The sequence below is a fragment of the Oryzias melastigma genome, linkage group LG1, assembly GCF_002922805.2.
Source record: "Oryzias melastigma strain HK-1 linkage group LG1, ASM292280v2, whole genome shotgun sequence".
Lineage (NCBI taxonomy): Eukaryota > Metazoa > Chordata > Actinopteri > Beloniformes > Adrianichthyidae > Oryzias > Oryzias melastigma.
This window is the reverse complement of record NC_050512.1, coordinates 25,267,178-25,285,011: the sequence shown is the minus strand read 5'-3', so window position 1 is coordinate 25,285,011 and position 17,834 is coordinate 25,267,178. Positions and strand designations below refer to the sequence as shown.

General features: G+C 38.3%; 2 protein-coding genes across 3 annotated transcripts in view; one reads left to right on the top strand and one right to left on the bottom strand.

The window, feature by feature from the left end:
- Positions 1-1,761, top strand: part of slkb (STE20-like kinase b) — a 25,021-nt gene extending 23,260 nt beyond the window's left edge. The window contains exon 18 of the mRNA XM_024289932.2: positions 1,019-1,761. Coding sequence (XP_024145700.1) covers positions 1,019-1,165 — 147 coding nt within the window. The 3' untranslated portion in view covers positions 1,166-1,761. The remainder of the gene's footprint in view (positions 1-1,018) is intronic.
- A 104-nt stretch (positions 1,762-1,865) lies between these two features.
- The window catches only part of LOC112157267 (collagen alpha-1(XVII) chain), a 28,094-nt gene continuing 12,125 nt past the window's right edge, over positions 1,866-17,834 (bottom strand). The window contains exons 14-53 of one of the 2 annotated variants that reach the window (XM_024289925.2): positions 16,764-16,844; positions 16,641-16,685; positions 16,195-16,317; positions 15,879-16,115; positions 15,753-15,803; positions 15,654-15,680; positions 15,546-15,572; positions 15,412-15,465; positions 15,069-15,173; positions 14,932-14,994; positions 14,783-14,818; positions 14,650-14,703; positions 14,482-14,553; positions 12,103-12,165; positions 11,363-11,434; positions 10,953-10,979; positions 10,842-10,877; positions 10,433-10,468; positions 10,235-10,351; positions 10,000-10,146; positions 9,851-9,916; positions 9,726-9,770; positions 9,554-9,616; positions 9,395-9,454; positions 9,280-9,306; positions 9,159-9,203; positions 8,893-8,943; positions 8,411-8,512; positions 8,193-8,324; positions 8,035-8,088; positions 7,815-7,940; positions 7,653-7,727; positions 6,452-6,592; positions 6,229-6,369; positions 5,509-5,670; positions 5,118-5,264; positions 4,782-4,862; positions 4,461-4,514; positions 3,983-4,027; positions 1,866-1,992 (exon numbers count right to left, since the gene is read on the bottom strand). In XM_024289925.2, coding sequence (XP_024145693.1) covers positions 4,002-4,027; positions 4,461-4,514; positions 4,782-4,862; positions 5,118-5,264; positions 5,509-5,670; positions 6,229-6,369; positions 6,452-6,592; positions 7,653-7,727; positions 7,815-7,940; positions 8,035-8,088; positions 8,193-8,324; positions 8,411-8,512; positions 8,893-8,943; positions 9,159-9,203; positions 9,280-9,306; positions 9,395-9,454; positions 9,554-9,616; positions 9,726-9,770; positions 9,851-9,916; positions 10,000-10,146; positions 10,235-10,351; positions 10,433-10,468; positions 10,842-10,877; positions 10,953-10,979; positions 11,363-11,434; positions 12,103-12,165; positions 14,482-14,553; positions 14,650-14,703; positions 14,783-14,818; positions 14,932-14,994; positions 15,069-15,173; positions 15,412-15,465; positions 15,546-15,572; positions 15,654-15,680; positions 15,753-15,803; positions 15,879-16,115; positions 16,195-16,317; positions 16,641-16,685; positions 16,764-16,844 — 3,071 coding nt within the window. In that variant the 3' untranslated portion in view covers positions 1,866-1,992; positions 3,983-4,001. The remainder of the gene's footprint in view (positions 1,993-3,982; positions 4,028-4,460; positions 4,515-4,781; positions 4,863-5,117; positions 5,265-5,508; positions 5,671-6,228; positions 6,370-6,451; positions 6,593-7,652; positions 7,728-7,814; positions 7,941-8,034; positions 8,089-8,192; positions 8,325-8,410; positions 8,513-8,892; positions 8,944-9,158; positions 9,204-9,279; positions 9,307-9,394; positions 9,455-9,553; positions 9,617-9,725; positions 9,771-9,850; positions 9,917-9,999; positions 10,147-10,234; positions 10,352-10,432; positions 10,469-10,841; positions 10,878-10,952; positions 10,980-11,362; positions 11,435-12,102; positions 12,166-14,481; positions 14,554-14,649; positions 14,704-14,782; positions 14,819-14,931; positions 14,995-15,068; positions 15,174-15,411; positions 15,466-15,545; positions 15,573-15,653; positions 15,681-15,752; positions 15,804-15,878; positions 16,116-16,194; positions 16,318-16,640; positions 16,686-16,763; positions 16,845-17,834) is intronic. The other variant, XM_024289926.2, reaches the window with a different exon arrangement.

Below are 17,834 nucleotides of genomic sequence, written 5' to 3'. Positions count from 1 at the left end.
CGGAAGAGAAAATGGTCTTACCAAGAATTCCTATTATAATAAAAAATATTCCAGTCACTTAGTTATGTTTTCTTAAACTAAGCTTATTTTGCTGTTGAAAAACAAAATGGCTAAGATTATTTTTCTTGCAAAACTGAAAAAAATAAAGTTTTTTCTTGAAACAAAAGTGTTTCTCCTTCAAGATTCAGTTTTTGGAATAAACAACCTGTTTTCTAAGTTGTTTGCTCAGTATGTCTCCTAGAAATGCAACATTTTGGAGACAAAATTATAAGTAATGACGTTTTTTATGAATTTAGCTATAAACATCTAAACATGCTTATAAAAATGTAGAACAATTCCTTGAAAAACGTTTCTTTGGGAAAACAAGGAATTTAGCAAGAGATACACTGATATTATATTTAAACATTTAAAAAAACGTGGTTCATCTTCAGAATTTCACTAGATCATTTCTTGAACTTAAAAATCTAAAAAACTATATAATTTTCTTTTAACTTGTCAAAAAAAATCATGTAATTTTTTGGTGATCTGACACTCAGGTCCCTTAGGTCCACACAAAGACTTTTATAGCTGTTTTTTGTATTTCCTATAATATCCACTGTTGCTATGGCAACAGCTTTTTGTTTCGTAAGCATTCAACATCAGGACCCGATGCATCAGAAGCTGAAGGCGTTCTCGTCCTTCGGTCAGGTTTCTAGAAATCTTTCACAGTGAAAACACAAAAATCTGTGTCGTCCTAAACTCTCAACTTTATTTTCTTTTTTTTACTTTTATAGATTTTATATTTTTTGCCAAAAATAAATACAAATTTAGATTATTTTTGTTTTATGTTCAAATTTAACAAGTCAGTGATTAGAAAGAAGTAATTTTTAAAGATCTTTTAGGAAGAGCTGTCAGATTTAGTTTATTTCCTCTGGTGGTTTGATTCAAAGAGGTTCCACCTCAGTGTGATTCTGAAGGTTCTGCCTCATGAGGTCTTCACCAACCTGCTGCTTCCTGACACCTCTGCTGTTCTCCTCAGGCTCTGGAAGAGGAGTTCGCCCGCAAACTGCAGGAACAGGAAGTCTTCTTCAAGATGAGCGGCGAGTCCGAGTGCCTTAACCCGTCCACGCAGAGCCGCATCTCCAAGTTCTACCCCATCCCCAGCGTCCAGTCCACCGGCTTCTAGGTGAAACCGTCCTTCCTCTGCCTCTCCAGCGTTTGATGAAGAGCTCCGTGCCTCATGAAGTTTGACTGTTGAGTCCGAGTCTCTCGGCTTCAGACTTTTCCACAAAAGACAAAAGAAGCCGTTTTGGGGATGTAACACTCTTGAGAGACTTGGCTTTTAGTTTGCAATGCAAAAACAGGATTTGAAGCTGATTTTAAAAAGCACAAGATTCTTGGTTTTCATGCAGACAACACCGAAACAAATTTAAAGCGACCGTGTTGTTATTTTCTCCAAAAGTGTAAATCCGTAACGCTCCAGGTGAGCCGTTATTTTAAATTAAAACTCAAGCAGGTTTTTCTCTTTTCCTCTTTTTATTTCAAAGTCACACTGATTTATTTTAAACCGGTTCATTTTTATTGCATTTTCTTTAGAATTTATTTACAAAAACAAGAAAACATGAAGGAACAGTGAAGCAAACAAACTAATAATTACAAACCAGACGGGCTTCCTAAACTCTAAATGTTTGCAAAAAAAAAACATGGTGCGTTTTTCAAACATGTATAGTTTCTAGACTTCTTGTAATGTTGGTTTTGCTGTAAATAAAGTATTTACCTCAACTCAAAGCTTCTGAATTCTCTTGTTGCATAAAAATCTGTTCATACATTTACTCATAAAATGAAACATTTCAGTTCATCTCAAGCAGAAAGCAGTAGAACACATCTGACAGCAAATAATCAATGTTTACTCAAAGTGTTTGTTCATTGAAAACAAAGTGAACAGGAATCATCTGAAAACCTCCCACTCTGCCGGATGTCCTGAGTGACTGTGTGAGGCGACTTCAGGTCTTCCTGAAACGACAAAGTCTCTGGTTATTTCAAGGTAAAATCTGTAACATCTATGATTAAGTAATCTCATTATAAAAGCCTGAAATATGTTTGATTAAGTGTAGAAGCTACTTTGGCAACAAGCAATAGAAAAATGTATTTTAAATTTATTTAATATTTTTGAAAATAGAGAAAAAAAAAGATAAAATATGAGAAAAACTTTTGACCATCAAGTTAATCTGATTGTAATGATTGATACTCAGAGTTCTCAGTGGAGCGTCCGCTCTGCCTCTGCTTCTCATTCATGTTTTTTTTTTTAATTGAAAGGCGCATATGTCAAAACAAGACCTTTGGTATTTCCATTTAATTAATAATCTCCAATTAACAGACAAAAAGCAGGAGACGGATGTTCTCATATACCATCGTAATCATTTATAACACTCGGTACCGGCTGTCTAATGTTATCAGGATGCTGCTAATAAAGTTGCTCAAACAATGGATTCATGTTTATGATTAGATTTTAGAATATAGCTCTGTCTTTTTGTACTTATAAAGTCCGATGAGCCTATTTATTCATTTATTCATCTCATTTATTTTATTTTATTTTCATAGCACACAACAATAAATTAGTTAATATTCTTGACTTTAGTGACAATGAAAGCAGAAAACTTCAAACTATTTTAACCAAATATATATCTCTAAAGTTGTCTTCCTATTTTTTTCCCTCTACTTCAACAGAGGATGACATGAGCTTCACCCTCAAAAGTTAAGGGAGATTGAAGACTTAAAAAAATGAGAAGCACATTTTAGCCTCATACAGACTAGTCCGTCAAAATGTTGTCCAACGTTGAAAACTGATTTGAGGCCTGAAAAACGTTCGGAACCGCAGATTTAGACAGTTTACTTTGAGTTTTTTCGTTTTTGAATTTAAACATTATCATCAAAACTGACGAGAGATTCTGAATTTTTTTAAATAAAAAACTCCAGAGGCAACATTTAGGAGAAATTAGGCTAAAATGGATCCCTGTGGGACTCCTCGAGTAAGGTGAAAAGGAGCCGAGTCGCAGGTTAAGATGTACAGAACTTTCTTTCAGACCTTTTTAAAAATGTTCTTCTTCTGCGTACACAGGGATCTAACTGATTAGTCGTGTGACGATCAATGATGACAAAAGCTGCAGTGAGGTTTAAAAGAACTACAACAGCTCAAAATCCAGAATCAAGTTAAAAATAGATTTAAAAAACGACTAAAAATGTTGTTTTGGTGCTAAGATTCGACTCAAATGAAACTTTTTAAGCGGTTTTCTCCAAGACTTTGGGCCTGAACTCGGACAAAGTTACAAACACAAGAACTTTTCTGCAACAGAGGAGATCCTGGAATGGGTGTTTTATAGGGATTATTTACATGTAAAGACCGTGAGGTTTGTGGCTGTTTCTACATCCCAGATTAAGAATATGTGTTTTTTTTGCATATTTTCCATATCTTTGATCCTGTAAAAGGAAGAATTTCTAGAGACTTGAAGTTCCTGTTCTCTCCAGCTCCCTCAGCAGGTCTGCAGCCTGGAGTCATCCAGCAGCTTTAATTATTGACTAGAAGTTCAAAAGTCTTTCAAAGGGAATAAACAAATGTGTTTAAGATACTGAGACTGGAGCTGATTCCAGGATCAGACAGTCATTTTCTAAGTGAGAACAGCTGATGCTTCTGCCTGGAGAACTTGTTAAAGAACGTTTGGAGTCTAAAATAGGAATAATGTGTTTTTGTTTGTGTTCATGGATTCAGAATTGCAATAAATTTATAATGAAACTTAAAAATGAAAAAAAAAGGTGAAATCAAATAAAAACTGTTCAAACAGCTAAGAAGTTAAATCAACTTCAGGCTTTCCAGTTTCATAAATTTGTTTTTTCAGAGTGAAAAAACAATTCTAAACTGCATCATTTAACCTTTTTTTACATACACATGAGAAAAGTTAATTTTAAGCTTTTTCAGCCTCATTCTGATATCCAAGTGAGAACTGACCTTTTTGTCCTGGAAATCCTTAAAATCCATAAAGTTCCCCTGCATCTGAGAACAAACAAGTGAGTCATTTTATTAATTATTAGAAGTGCTTTGAATTTAATAAAAAAAAAAAAAATTCCACCAAAACAGAAACGTTTTTTTGGAAACTAAATTGTTGTCTGGTTCCCAGATCTGGTCATACGTGGAAAAAGTGCAAAAAACGGGTCTTTAAGAAGTATGAATAAACCACGTAAACCTGCGCTTCATTGAAAAAATATGCATAAACTGTGTAATTCTCAAAAACTTTGAACAGCTCAAAACCAAATTTATGTAAAACCCTCAACAGACTTCTGGGCACATCGACAAAGGCAAGAAACACTTATGAATTACATATATGTATGACAAAAGACTGAAATTACTTTATATACGTGGACATTTTGCAAATTGTGCATAGTGGCAGTGTGACACGGCCATCAGGTTATGTCCAAAATGAACTGACCTCTTTCTCCATGGAGTCTGTGTCGTCTTTGAGGTCCAGTAGAGCCAGATTCACCTGCGTTCACACGTACACGTACTTTATTACAGTACAATGAAACATTTAAGTTTTCTTGGTCCCACTCCAATCATCTTTTAATCAATTTCAAAATAATTCCCTGTGGTATTTAATCATAACTATGCCATTTTTAGTGTCATTTCTCAAACAAAGCAGCAGGAGTTCATTAAGGATTTCCCTAGGAGTTGTGGGCGGGACAATTGGTGCAGAGTCTTAAAAAAGATCTTAAAAAAGGTAAAAAATAATGAAAGATTTTGCTGACTGCACCTTTTTCTCCTCTTGGTCCTGGAAGCCCCCGGTCTCCTTTCTGCCCAGGTCGTCCAGGTGGTCCCACAACAGCTCCATGTGCTGAGAGGGTGAAAACAGATGCTGGTCATCCATCGTTTTATTTTAATGTTCTCTTTATTTGCAAGGTTCTTATGGGGACGTGGCTCCAGATCAGAAACATTTAACAGAAGGGACGTCCAGAACCTCCTGGTCTGTCAGGTCAGAGGACCAGGAGTCTCTGGAGGTTCCTGGATCATGTGTTATTGCGCTTTTGTCAGGACACTGAGGACCTCTTGGCTCATGTTTGGTTTTGGATTTAGGTTTGTCTTTACACACTTTTGATGAATTCCATCAGATCGGTTGTGTTTCCATGGGACCCATCCAGTCGGCTGTAGCCTGGAGGACCTGGGGGCCCTCGTGGTCCTGGAGGCCCTTTAAAAGCGTGGCTGTTGTCCTTCATTATGTCAAGAAGCAAACCGTTTGCTGTAAATGACAGAAGACATTTCCGTTAGAGGTGTTTCCTCAGCCAAAATGAGGTAGTCGGTTGCAAATGTGCACAATGTTAAATCAAGTTACTGTTGACCAGAATCCTCTGGGGGTACCTGGTCGAACCAAACAGTAATTCCTGTCTCCAAACTCCAATAAAGAAGCAACACTTTACAACTATTTAGTACAGGCTATTTTTAAAATGCGTATCAGTGTTTTTTTAAACCCCAATGACACTTACATTTGATGTAATCTGTTACTTTTACAGCCACTCCAGAGTAGTCGATCGCATCTGTGCTCCAGTCTGTCACACCAGGCAAACCTGGCTCTCCCTTTTGCCCTGGGGGTCCTGGAGGGCCTGGTTGGGGCTGGCCAAACATGGCTTCTTGTAAACCACCATAAGCTGTTAGAAAAAAAACAGCTCCACATTACTTTCATCAACTAATGCTGGATCCTCAAAAACCTGCCGGACTCCTTCACATCTGATTAAACCATAGACTGTATATGAGAACTGGACCGAGCGAGTGTGACATCACCCAAAGAAAACGGTTTACTTACGGCTTTAATCAAATTAGATAAATTCAGCCGCCAATATTTCTCAACCACTCTCACCAATAAGGAGAGAGCCAGTTGGAAGACCACACCCCTACCACTTGAAGGCGGGCTTCACGAAATCAGTTTTTTTTTTTTTTAACACAAAATCTGTCTAACAAACGTTTACAATGTTGGATGTGGGGGCCAGCAGGCTCCACCTACTTTTATTGAGCCATATGATTGGTCAGTTACTTGCTCCACAAAAAATAAAACATTTTTAAAAATTAGGATTAGCTTGAACACATTACGAAAAGGAAGCAGATTTGTTGGGATTTTGGAACCAGTAGGTACTTCCTGTTTGGAACACGAGGGGGGAGGGGTCACTCACTCCAGTTCTCATATACAGTCAATGGGCATTTAAATTTACCCCCAACGTAGTCTTGGCGTTCGGGTCTCAGCTTTTCACTTCTGTCCTGGTCGGTATATGAGACCAATCTACTAAATGGACCAGGAGGGCCTTCAGGTCCAGGTGGGCCTGGAGGTCCTGGAGGTCCCGTGAGAGCAACATCTGTAGGAGAGCAGAAGAAGAATATTTAAGCTCTGAATATTTAAATCCTTCAAAAAAATGTTTTTTTTCCTTTCAAACTCACTCTGCAGATAGTCGCGGATGTCTGAACTGAGGTACGTTCCAAATCCAGGTGGGCCTGCTGGTCCAGGAGGACCAGGAGCTCCTGGTGGACCTTGAGGTCCTGGGGGACCTGGAGGTCCTGACTGAGTAGCTGGATACCAACCTAGTTAAGATAAAAACATACATTTAGACACACAAAAAAAACAAATAAAGGCAATGAATTTAAGTCCCCCTTGTTTTCAAACCTTTATATAGATATATTTATATTTATATCTGTGGATCAAAAGTTTGGGCACACCAGGTAAAATGTTATACAGTATTATTGTGGATGAAGAAGCCAAGGAAAGGTGGAAAAATCCTCTAAAGGCATCAGTTGAAAGATGAGACATTATTTTAACATGTTAAAAAGGACTTTATTTCCATCATTTTCCCTTTTCAAAATAACAGAAAAAAATAGTGATGTGTCCAAAAGTTTGGACATCCTGCAGAATTTATAGTTTGCACCGCCCCCTTTGGAAAAGCTGAGACCTGACAGTGTCATGGATTGTTCACCATTATCATTTGCAAAGATTTTGAATAATCTGAGTCATGTGACCTTGCTACAACAATCAACATCCTGAGTTCTTCCAATCACCTGACCTCAACATCATTGAATATCCATGGATAAACCTGAAAAGAGAGGTGTGTAGCAGACATCCCAGAACTCTCAAAGAACTGGAAGACTTTTGTAAAGAAGAATGGATGAAGAGACCTCAAACAAGACTCTTGGCTGGCTACAAAAAGCCTTTACAAGCATTTCCCAAAGGGTGCAGTACAGGGTACTAATTCTGCAGGGTGTCCAAACTTTTGCACACACAGTTATTTAGTTTTCTGTTATTTTGAAATGTTAAATGGTGGAAATAAATCAATTTTTTGACATACTAAAAGAACTGATGCCTTTAGGTGATTTTTCAATCTTTCTTTGGGTTCTTTATGCACAATAACCTTTTGATCCCCACTCTGTGTGTGTATATTTATATATATACATGGAAGCATGTTTGGTTCATAGCAACCAACCTTTTTTTTTTTTACTGGCTAATCAATAGATGTGCAATGGGAATCTCTGTTACCTCTTTGTTGCCGTAGCAACCAATGTTTTTCCCATTATTTTGACCCACAAAAAGTCTAAGATCTGATTTTCGACCACAAAAAGAACCGTCAAACTTCAACTTTGCACTTCTTACCTCCTGCATAGTTTCCAGGAATACCAGGGGGTCCTTGAGGACCAGGGGGTCCAGGAGCTCCAACCACCCCCCTCTCTGATAATGGACAGGATTTTCACATAGGCTCAGTTAAAAATGTTTTTTGGGTTTTGTGTGAAACACATGATGATCTGTGACTCTCACCGTTCATAAGTTCAAAGACTCGTTCAGCAATATCTTGGTTGCCGTAGGAGTAGCCGCCTAGACCCGGAGGTCCCGGAGGACCAGGCGGACCAGGGGGACCAGCAATGTATGCTCTCACATCATCTCCTGAACACAAGATAGTTATAACCTTAGATATCTCAAAGAAACAGTTGACTGCATTTATATTATTTGTTAGAAAACATTGTATGCAGAGACTTACGCTGTAGAAGGTTTATGAGGTCATTGACAGAGACGGGTGCAGGTGGAGCAGAATCTAAAACGTAAACATTGTAATAATACACACCAGTTAAAAATGCAGTTCCTTACAAATGATGTTGTTTAGTAAAAAGAAAGGCAGTTGCTTGTTTCTGTTCATACTCTGAATGTAGCTGATGACTCGACTGGCAACATTATCCATCATCCCGTCTTCGGAAGACCCAGGAGAGCCTGGTTCTCCTGGTGGACCAGGAGGTCCAGGAGGACCTGCCAGGTACTGTCTGAGAGCGTCACCTGGATGATGCAGAAATACAAACTGTATTTGCTATTTGTTCCATTTTTTTTTTCAAAAGGTCAGTTGATAAAAATGCAAAGTTTACTTTGAAGGTACTCTGTTAGATACTGTCCCACATCAGATGTTCCAGATCCAGGTAGACCAGGTGGACCTGGAGGCCCGGGTGGTCCAGGAGCATAGGAGCTACCTGAAGTAATGAGGCACATTTTTAAATAAATCATTTTTGTCATGATCAAAAAAAAGTCCATGTTTTGTCCCCTGTTTTTTTTAATAATTTAAAGATTAATATTAAACTATTAATATAGATTTAACAAATTAAATGTATGTGCTTCATTAAATTAAGGAAACAATAAGGTACATTTCTTAATTTTCTTAACATTTCTAAGGAAAAAAAATCCCCTGCAGTATTTTCATTGTGCAACACCACAAATAGCCACTAGATGGACTAGACTCCAAGGATTTCAGCTAAAAAACAGTTTCATTAAATGCTAAATTAATTAGCCATAAAACATTTTATTTTTCATAAAAAGTTTATTTAGATCATATTGAGATTAATATTAAATATACCGTCTCCTGGGGGTCCTGGTGGCCCTTGAGGCCCAGGGGCTCCTGGGAAACCTGTTATGAAAATCAGTAATTTTAGAAATGTTTGGCTGTTTTTACTGAAGGATCTGAAGCTGAAACACATTTGCTCCAGGATTTTTTGAGTTGCACTGAACAGGGGTTTGGGGATTAGCAAGAAAGTCCTGGTTTGAATCCAGGTTGGGTCCTGCCTCTGTGTGGATGTTAGCTTTATGTGAAATGGGTATTTTTAATGGATGAACTGCCTTTACCTGGTTTTCCTGGACTGCCTGTGAGACCTGGCTGTCCAGGTTCACCTAAGAAAACCAGTATAATTGTTATTGGCTATTTCTGAAAAGCCAACATTTTTGAATATTTAAGCTGGTTTATCACCTTGATATCCTGGTGTTCCTATATCACCTAAAGAGAAAAAAAATAGGTTTGTTAACCATGGCGTGATGCTGTAAGCATTTGTGAAGGCAAGCAAATAATACAATCTTGACTGTACCTGGTGGACCTTGTGGTCCTGCAGGCCCTGGTGGTCCTGGTGGTCCAGCAAAGAAGCTTTCTGGACCACATTAAGGAAACATTCATCAAATTGTTGTTCAAAAAACACAGTGATTAAGGATTAATTGAATCTAACTACAACCGGATTTATTTTACTAACCTGATGTGGGCACAAAACTACCGGGTTCTCCCTTGTCTCCTTTAGGTCCTTGTGCGCCAACACCTGCGAAGACACAACAAGGCAACAGACCAGTTTTATCGGTCCTCCTGAGATTTATCCAACATGTCTTCCAACATTTTTATCTGCCTTCTATCCATAGAAGAATAGTTACCTGGCTCACCAGGGAGACCTCGGGGGCCTGGTGGACCCTGTATACCTTTACCCAAAAAACAGTGATGAAATCTTTACTTTTTGGTACTAGAGTTGTCCATAGAGATATGGTAGTTTTTAACGTACCTGGAGAACCATTTAGACCAGAGACTCCTGGAGGACCTGGTGGACCAGGAGGTCCAACCAAAGGCTCTGGGAGGAAAACAAGCGAGCCAGACTTTATTCATGAAGTCAGAACTTGAAACCTAAACAGATTAGACATAAAAAGTACTCACTGTTGATTCTTGGGTCAGTTTCTTGCGGGGCGCTGAAGCCTGGCACACCACGTTGGCCTTTCTCCCCCCTTTCCCCTCTGTCTCCCTTTTCTCCCCTTTCTCCTCTTTCTCCTCTTTCTCCAATTTCTCCTTTATCTCCCTTGAGACCTGAACATTTGAGTCACGGAGCAAACAAAAAAGTTGTATAGAGTTTCAACACCTCCAATGGCCCTTCAGATCAAGGGACGGGATTTACCAGGCTGCCCTGGGTTGCCAGCAGGGCCAACGGGACCAGATAGTCCAGGACTTCCAGCACGACCTGGGGGACCAGCTGGGCCTGGAGGTCCAGGGATGGCCACCTGATCGGAACCAACTAAAACCAGACGAAAGCAATTGCACTTAGGAAAACAACCCAATGACCTTGGTGAAAGTTCTTCAAAATGGATGTTCTTACTTGGACTGATGACTTTACCAGGTGTTCCTGGTTCACCTAAAAGATGATATGAACTTGAATTGATAGTTTATACATTCACACATTTTCTTTTACAAATCAATGGTGAAATAATTTAATCACAAAGAAGTGATATTTTTCATGTATGCAAGAGAAGAGCTTTGAGTTTCTAAAGCAATTCAAAGGATCCGCCTTTAAAAAAATCAAGTGTCACAGACCCAATATGAACATTTTAATCAAAGACAGACCAACCAGTGTGTTCTCTGAAGTAGTTTAGTGATTATGTGAAAACACTTTTGGATCACATCACATACTTATTGCATTTTCTGAACACTAAAACAATGTGTTTCCACTACGTTTTTGACCTCACAGCAATAACCAATAAAAACAAAAAACGATTCACAGGCTTTACCTCTAGCACCAGGTGGTCCTGGGTGTCCAGTAAAACCTGAAATGTCCAAAGGTTATTCATGATGGTAACTTATTCAAACATTAGGATCAAGTAATTAAATGATTCTCAAACCTGGAAGTCCTTTCACGCCTGGAGGACCTAAGAAAAAAGGTAACAAATATAAACTGTGATTCATTAGTATATTTTTATGCATTTACAGGAACATTTTAATTATGTGTTTGGGTGTTTTGGTAAGAAAGAACTAAACTGGAAAAAAATGAGTGTTTATATGGAAATGTGTGCGTGATGTTTCCATGTGTTTACCTTAAATTTGCATGTCATGTGTGTCTTTGTGTATCTAGAATTTTTTTTTTGTCCCATAAAATAGAATATCATCACCACCAAAATAAAACAAGAATCAGATTGTATCCAAAAGTTGTATGTATTTATTTGTTTATGTATTTATTTATTCATTTATATGAAGGTGCTTTATAAAAAATTAAAACATAAAATCAACCAATTTAAATTTGAAGGTGCTTTACCTTGAGGACCGCTGTCTCCAGGAAGTCCAGGCGGTCCTCGGGGACCGGTAAGACCCACTGAGCCTGATTCACCTGAGGGTAAATTGTAAATATGTTAAAAAGGCAAAACATATAATAGAATGTTATCTTTATGGAAACCTTTTTGATGCCTTTACTTCGTTTTCTTTTCGTTTATTTTAAAATTCCCCATTATCTTTTTGTCCATTCTGGCTCTCCGTAGAAAACATTTTCGCGCTGAAGCCGCCATCTTGCCTGTGAAGTCCACCCGCGCTAAGAGATTGGTAAGGTGCAGCTCTGCATTTTTTTACATTTTTATTTCGTTTTGGGTTCATGTTTGTTCTTAAATATTTAAAATACTTTTATTTATGGTTGTTGGATGTCACAATACTCACAAAATAATTATTTTAGACATGGTTGGAGTCAGACTTGCCTCCTAAAACACACCAGTAAATGCGATGCTCTTTTCTACCAAAAAATAGACCTACCTACCAGTGTCTGTGTAAGTTTATGGGGAGATTTCTTCCAGATTTTGGTTTAAAATATTTTTTATAACACTGTAAAAGGCTGTTCTTGTTGTATATTGGTTCTGAACTGTTTTTTGTTTTTTTTTTGTTTTTGTTTTTTAAGAGTGGTGAACAATCCCATGTTGTGCAGTTCTTCGCACCTGACCATCCCTGCCACACATGAAGATTAAAGCAGACCTGTAGATGTTCTTCAGTGGCTCTGTAAGACACACTCACCTGCACTTCCCTTAGGTCCATTTGGTCCAACGGGGCCTTGAGGTCCAGGTGTTCCAGGTTCACCTTTAGGAACAAAAACATTTTTTGTTAAAATGTGAGTAATTTTCTGTGCTTGTTTTTTTTTTTTTTTATTATTATTTAATTATTATTATTATTTATTTATTTATTTACCATATAAGGAACTGTAGATAATGGTTTGGATGATATGTTTACAAAAGCTGAACATCTGCCCTGATGTCAAAGATTCTTTTCAGATGATAAAACATAAAAAAGATTTTATTATGTAATTTTTTCAATGTATTCCTGTGAATGGTTTAGACGCGGCCGTTCTCCTCTCCATATGATGTTTATACAGTTGAGTGCTTTTTATCTGAATAAGTTTCTGTCAGTTTTAACTTCTCTGTAGAAGCTTGTTAAGCTTCTGGAACCTAACCTTAAGGTTGGCCATGCTTGAACTACTCTTAATAACTAAAAGAGGTAAGATTTTGCATTGCAATCAGAAGTTTTACAGAATGTCTTGGGAAATAAAAAAAATGTAACAAAATAGTCAACAGAGACAATATCAAATTTAATCAATTTTAGCCGACTGAGGGGCAATGCTCAGTAGACATCAGGAAAAAACCCTAGAAAGTAGCTTTAGTTTAAAGCTGAAACTTAGGAGTGATTATCTCAGTTTATACCATGGTCTGGGTGAATACTCGATTCTGATTGGCTGCTGGGTGTGCATTAAAAACTGATAATGCACAGTAATAACGCACACCTAAAAAAGAAGTTCCGGTCACACAGACCAAACGTTCGATATCACTGCGCAGGCTTCTTTAAAACACATTTTCCTTCATTGTCTGGACAAAACAAGCAGTAATGGATGAACTTTCTCTCTGAACTGATGCTTTATTCAACTTATTGTAGCGACCAACATTTATATTCCTCTCCTTTAGTAAGGTAAATTAATATTGACAAATTGGTTATTCTCCTTCTAATAAAACACCACTCGACATGAAAGGTGTAGTCTTCTGTTTCACCACAAGAGGGAGTTTCTCATTTTAGAGCAGCTCAGAAGAACGAACCTGCCGTGAAATGAAACACAGACAGAAGCTGAATATGTTCTAGCTGCTCACTGAAGGATTAACATCAGAAAAAGAAGAAAAATATCCTAATTTGTCCGGGTCTTTCTTTCAAAACAGCGACACTTTACCGCTGCAGCTGAGGTCTGTAACGGCTTCCGGCTTCATGCCGTGTTCCATATCACCGTGACAACAAACCGCATCACGGATGATCAAATAGTCCGCTTTTTTGTGAAAAAATGAGCTAAACCAAAGAAATAACAAGAATAAAGTACTAAATATTGATTAAATGTTTATTTATTTTGTAAAGACCATGGTATAAGCGGGATAATACCCTCCGAAGAGTGCATTATGAGAAATTAACGCACTTCACGGAGGCAACCGTCCTCCGCTTCGCGTCGGACGGTTTAGGCCTCCGCGTCGTGCGTTAATTTCTCATAACGCACACTTCGTCGGGTATTATCCCTTACTTGTAGAACAGTTCTCTGTCAGTTGATGGATCAGAGGTTTGAATCCCAGCCGTTGTACTGGGATTATTATATCACCTTTAATCACAAATAGCCTGTAAGTCACTTTGTGTAAAAGCATCTCTGTGACTCACTGAAAACTATTTCCCAGACTGAGTAGAGCAAAATATAGCATCTTTAAAATAAAATTCAAGGCAGTAGCTATTTATGCAAGATTTACCAAGATAGCGCCAACAAGAACCCCACATCGAACCCAAATACACCTTTGGTAAAAGGTCAACAAAGTGGACACCAAGTCATTTTAACAGCTGATGTGCTTTTTGTGACTTTACAAACTTCTTTGTATAGTCAGGGTTCTAGATTTGAATATTAGGCTACACTTTACTGCAAACTTTAAATACAAAAAATCCTAATAGCTAGCCTTCTTGGTGTTTTAACACCTTCTGAGTCTTGAAGCTTAAGGTCTAAACTTAATACTTTCACAGACAAGTTTGTCTTACTACAGTACACACACTTGTCCTTTACCAACTATTTCGCTTAGAGTTTTGTTTTGAAAATGTAGTGTATTTTCTTGAGTTTTTCTGCATTCGTTTTTCTCTCCTGAAGAGTCTTATCTGGTTAATTCTATTTGCACACATTTATTAAAAACTGTTGTTTCAATGCATCATAAATCTATCAATCTTAAATTGCACATAAATCCAGCTTCGTCCCGACTCCTGTACATGTGCTGGGATTTACTTGAACATAACACATTTATATTCTACACAGCCTCCAACTTTGTACAGCTTCCATTTTTTCTTTCTTATTTAAATGAGTTTATTGTTGCTAATAAAAAAAAAAAAAACAACCTCCTGATCCACGTGGTCCTCTTTCTCCTTGATCTCCTTTGGGTCCTTGAGTCCCTGGTGTTCCCCGATCACCTGCATTACAGACAGTATCTTAATTCTGGCTCTTCTACAGTTTATCACTGATGATTCACAGATAGCTATGAACTTTTTTGATGGAGGTCGGCGTACCTTTGACTCCTGGATGACCAGGTTCACCGGGGAAACCCTTTTGACCGGAAGCGCCTGGATGTAGAAATGCAACATGGAGTTCATTATCTGCAAGTCATTCAGAACTGAACTGAAGGAGAGGTGGAGTTTCTACCTGGAATTCCTGGAAGACCTTGATCACCCGTGGCACCTGATGAAACAAAAGCAGATTCATCAGCAAAATTAAGCTGGGAAAACCCCTAATGGGGTTCAATGGATTGGAAATAATCTAGAGTTAGTTTCTACAAAACCCCAGATTCTCACCTTTTGAACCTAAAGGCCCGATAGGACCGGGAGAACCAGGATGCCCAGGTAAACCTTGAACTCCTGTCAAACAGCATCATATTGAGAATAGCTTTCTTTGTATTAAATAAATGACCATGACCACGGATGGGTTTTACCCTTATCTCCCTTTTCTCCAACACCAGGCAGTCCTGGTTCGCCCCGGGGACCCACTGGTCCTTCCCGTCCCCTTTGGCCTGCTGGTCCCTCTGGACCTGGTTCACCTGGAAAAAAGGAAGAGGTTCTCTTCTTTGGTTTCTGTTTTGACTGACTTCTAAGACGTGTTCAGTTCTAATCCAACGATTTAAGCTTTTCCTTTGTCCCGCTTGATGCTAAAGGAACCTTTGACTCTCCAAGACAAAATAGGAGGAGATTAACTGTCAGTTACTCCTGGACCTCAAACAAAAGGAAAACACCTAAAAGATAACTGAATGGAAAAGTGATTCTCAAACTTTAGCTTACCTGCACTCCCCTTTTGTCCTTTTGGTCCATCCAGTCCTGGGTAACCAGGAACACCTTCACAAAGAGAAAAAATGTTATTTTTTACTTTGAAAGGATGCGGCTACAACTTAGAACTTCTCTGTGCTGAGTTTTACCTTGTATCCCGGGTAATCCATGTTCACCTGTGAAGAAAATATTGTTTTTAGACCTGATACAAAATCTTCAACCAAAAATTAAACAATGATCAACTTTTACTTTCCTACCTTTTTGTCCCAGTTGTCCTTGGTCGCCTGAAAAGAGACAGTTGACTTAGATGAGTCTCATGAATCACAGAAATGACAGTTCGGACTGTGAAAACCTGCCTTTAGGTCCTGGCTGTCCTCGTTCCCCTTTTAGAGAGAAGGCCAAAGTTTCTGGAAAACAGATTTTTTTTGTAATTCATTTGGTTGATTCATTGGAGAAAACTGGATGAGGTGTTCATGACAAACCTCTCACTGCACTGGATTGGAGTTCAGCTCGGATCAGCTGCTGAACGGTCTTTTGGAGGGCAGCGCTGCCCTTTTCTAGGTTGATGTTGTTTTCGGAGATCCTTTCAGAGTTTGTTGCCTCCAACGGGTTAACGATGTTAATACCATTGGAGGCGGACAGGCGACTGGAACTGGCTGACTGGCCAGACACAGTTTCTAGGGCATCCACCCGCTTCTTGAGGTTTTTAACTTCCTCTCCTGGGAGAAGGGATCAGAAGATGATCTATAGTGAGTGTCAGAGCTGGTAATCATGTTGGTGCACATGTTACCGTCCTACCCAGAGCGATGAGTCCACAGAGGAGGCCGAGGAGAAGCAGCAGGCCGAGCAGGATGCCCAGCAGCCACTTCCACCAGGTGCAGCAGGAGCAGAAACCAAAGCTGGCCTTTTCACTACGAATCTCTGCGGAAAAAAACATGTCCTCCCATTCAGCAACAACATAAACCCCATTAGATTGAACCATTGACTGTATATGAGAAGTGGACTGAGTGATCCCCCCCCCCCCACGTTCCAAATAGGAAATACCGTCTGGTTCCAAGCAGCCAAAGTCCTATGAACTCCTATTGAGGACATATATCTGCCAGTAGTATTACAAGCAAAAATGGCGACTGAATTTACTTCAGCTAGAATGAAGCCATTTCCTATGGGTGACGTCACACTCGATCCAGTTATCATATACAGTCAAAGGATTGAACCAGGAAAAAGAAACGTAACAAGAACTCTACCTGCATAGGTAGCCTTGTCTTTGGTGCTGGCCATGACTGTTGACGCTATATAAAGAAGATAAGCTTAGATTTCTGAACACAAAATACTAAAAAACAACACACAAAAAAAGTGGAAAGTCTTACATTTGGTAACAACTCCCTCCTCCCCAGAACTGGAGACCATCTTCTGTTTCTCTCGCTTCAGAGAGTCTTCAGAGTATGAAGCTGTAAAACCCAACAATCCCCACAATGACTGATAAATTTATGATCACACTTCTTTCGTCATGTGACTTGTATTCTGGGTAGTCCTAAAACAAATCTTAAACTTAATTAACTCAAAAATCAAAAAAGGTTTTAGGTTAGAAAAATAACTTGTTTTTCTAAAATCCTGTATAAAAAAGAATGTCCTGTCTTTATATTTTTATTTTGATTTATTTGATAGCCTTTATGTCACCAAATATTTTATATTTCCATTATTGTTTTTATTTATATTCAAATGTATTTGATCTATTTTTAAACTCCACTTTTTTATGTCTCCATTTTTTATATTTTTGTATTTGTTTTAATTTCCAAAATTTATTAAATTATGTATTTGTTTTATTAGCCAGATTTTTTACATCACATAACACACAGCTCACTAACAGCAACTGTTTTTTTTCCAGATTTTCATAGTTTCACTAAATTTTACATTTTTGTCAATCTGAAAATCATCAAACACTAGATGGCAGTAGACTTTGCTTTCCGTCATTAGGCTGATTTTCAACTCAATGTCATTTTTTGTTTGAGAATCTTTTTAGCTCAGTGATCTAAAACGCAAGAATTCTCAAATTTTTCACAGTAACTGATGGAGATAAAAAAAAAAGACAAAATATGAGGAAATATTAAGCTATACAGTGGTCCCTCGATGTTTTGCTGTTCGTCTTCTTGCATCCTCACTGTTTATGCAGATATTTGAGCAATTTTGCAAGCTTTTTTTTTTTACCAATTGTACAAAATTGTACAAAATTGCTCTCTGATTGGCTGTAGACCATTGTCAATCTCCTCCGTGCCGTGTCTACTGTACAGAATAGGTTAAGCTTGCCAAATAGACACCAATCAACGATTGTGAGCAGATATTTGTCTTCATTCTAAAATATTGGACTTATTTTTATATGAAGTTTTGTCCTTTGAGAGTTTAAAGGGTCACCAAACAGGGAAGTTGGAGGCTGACTCCAC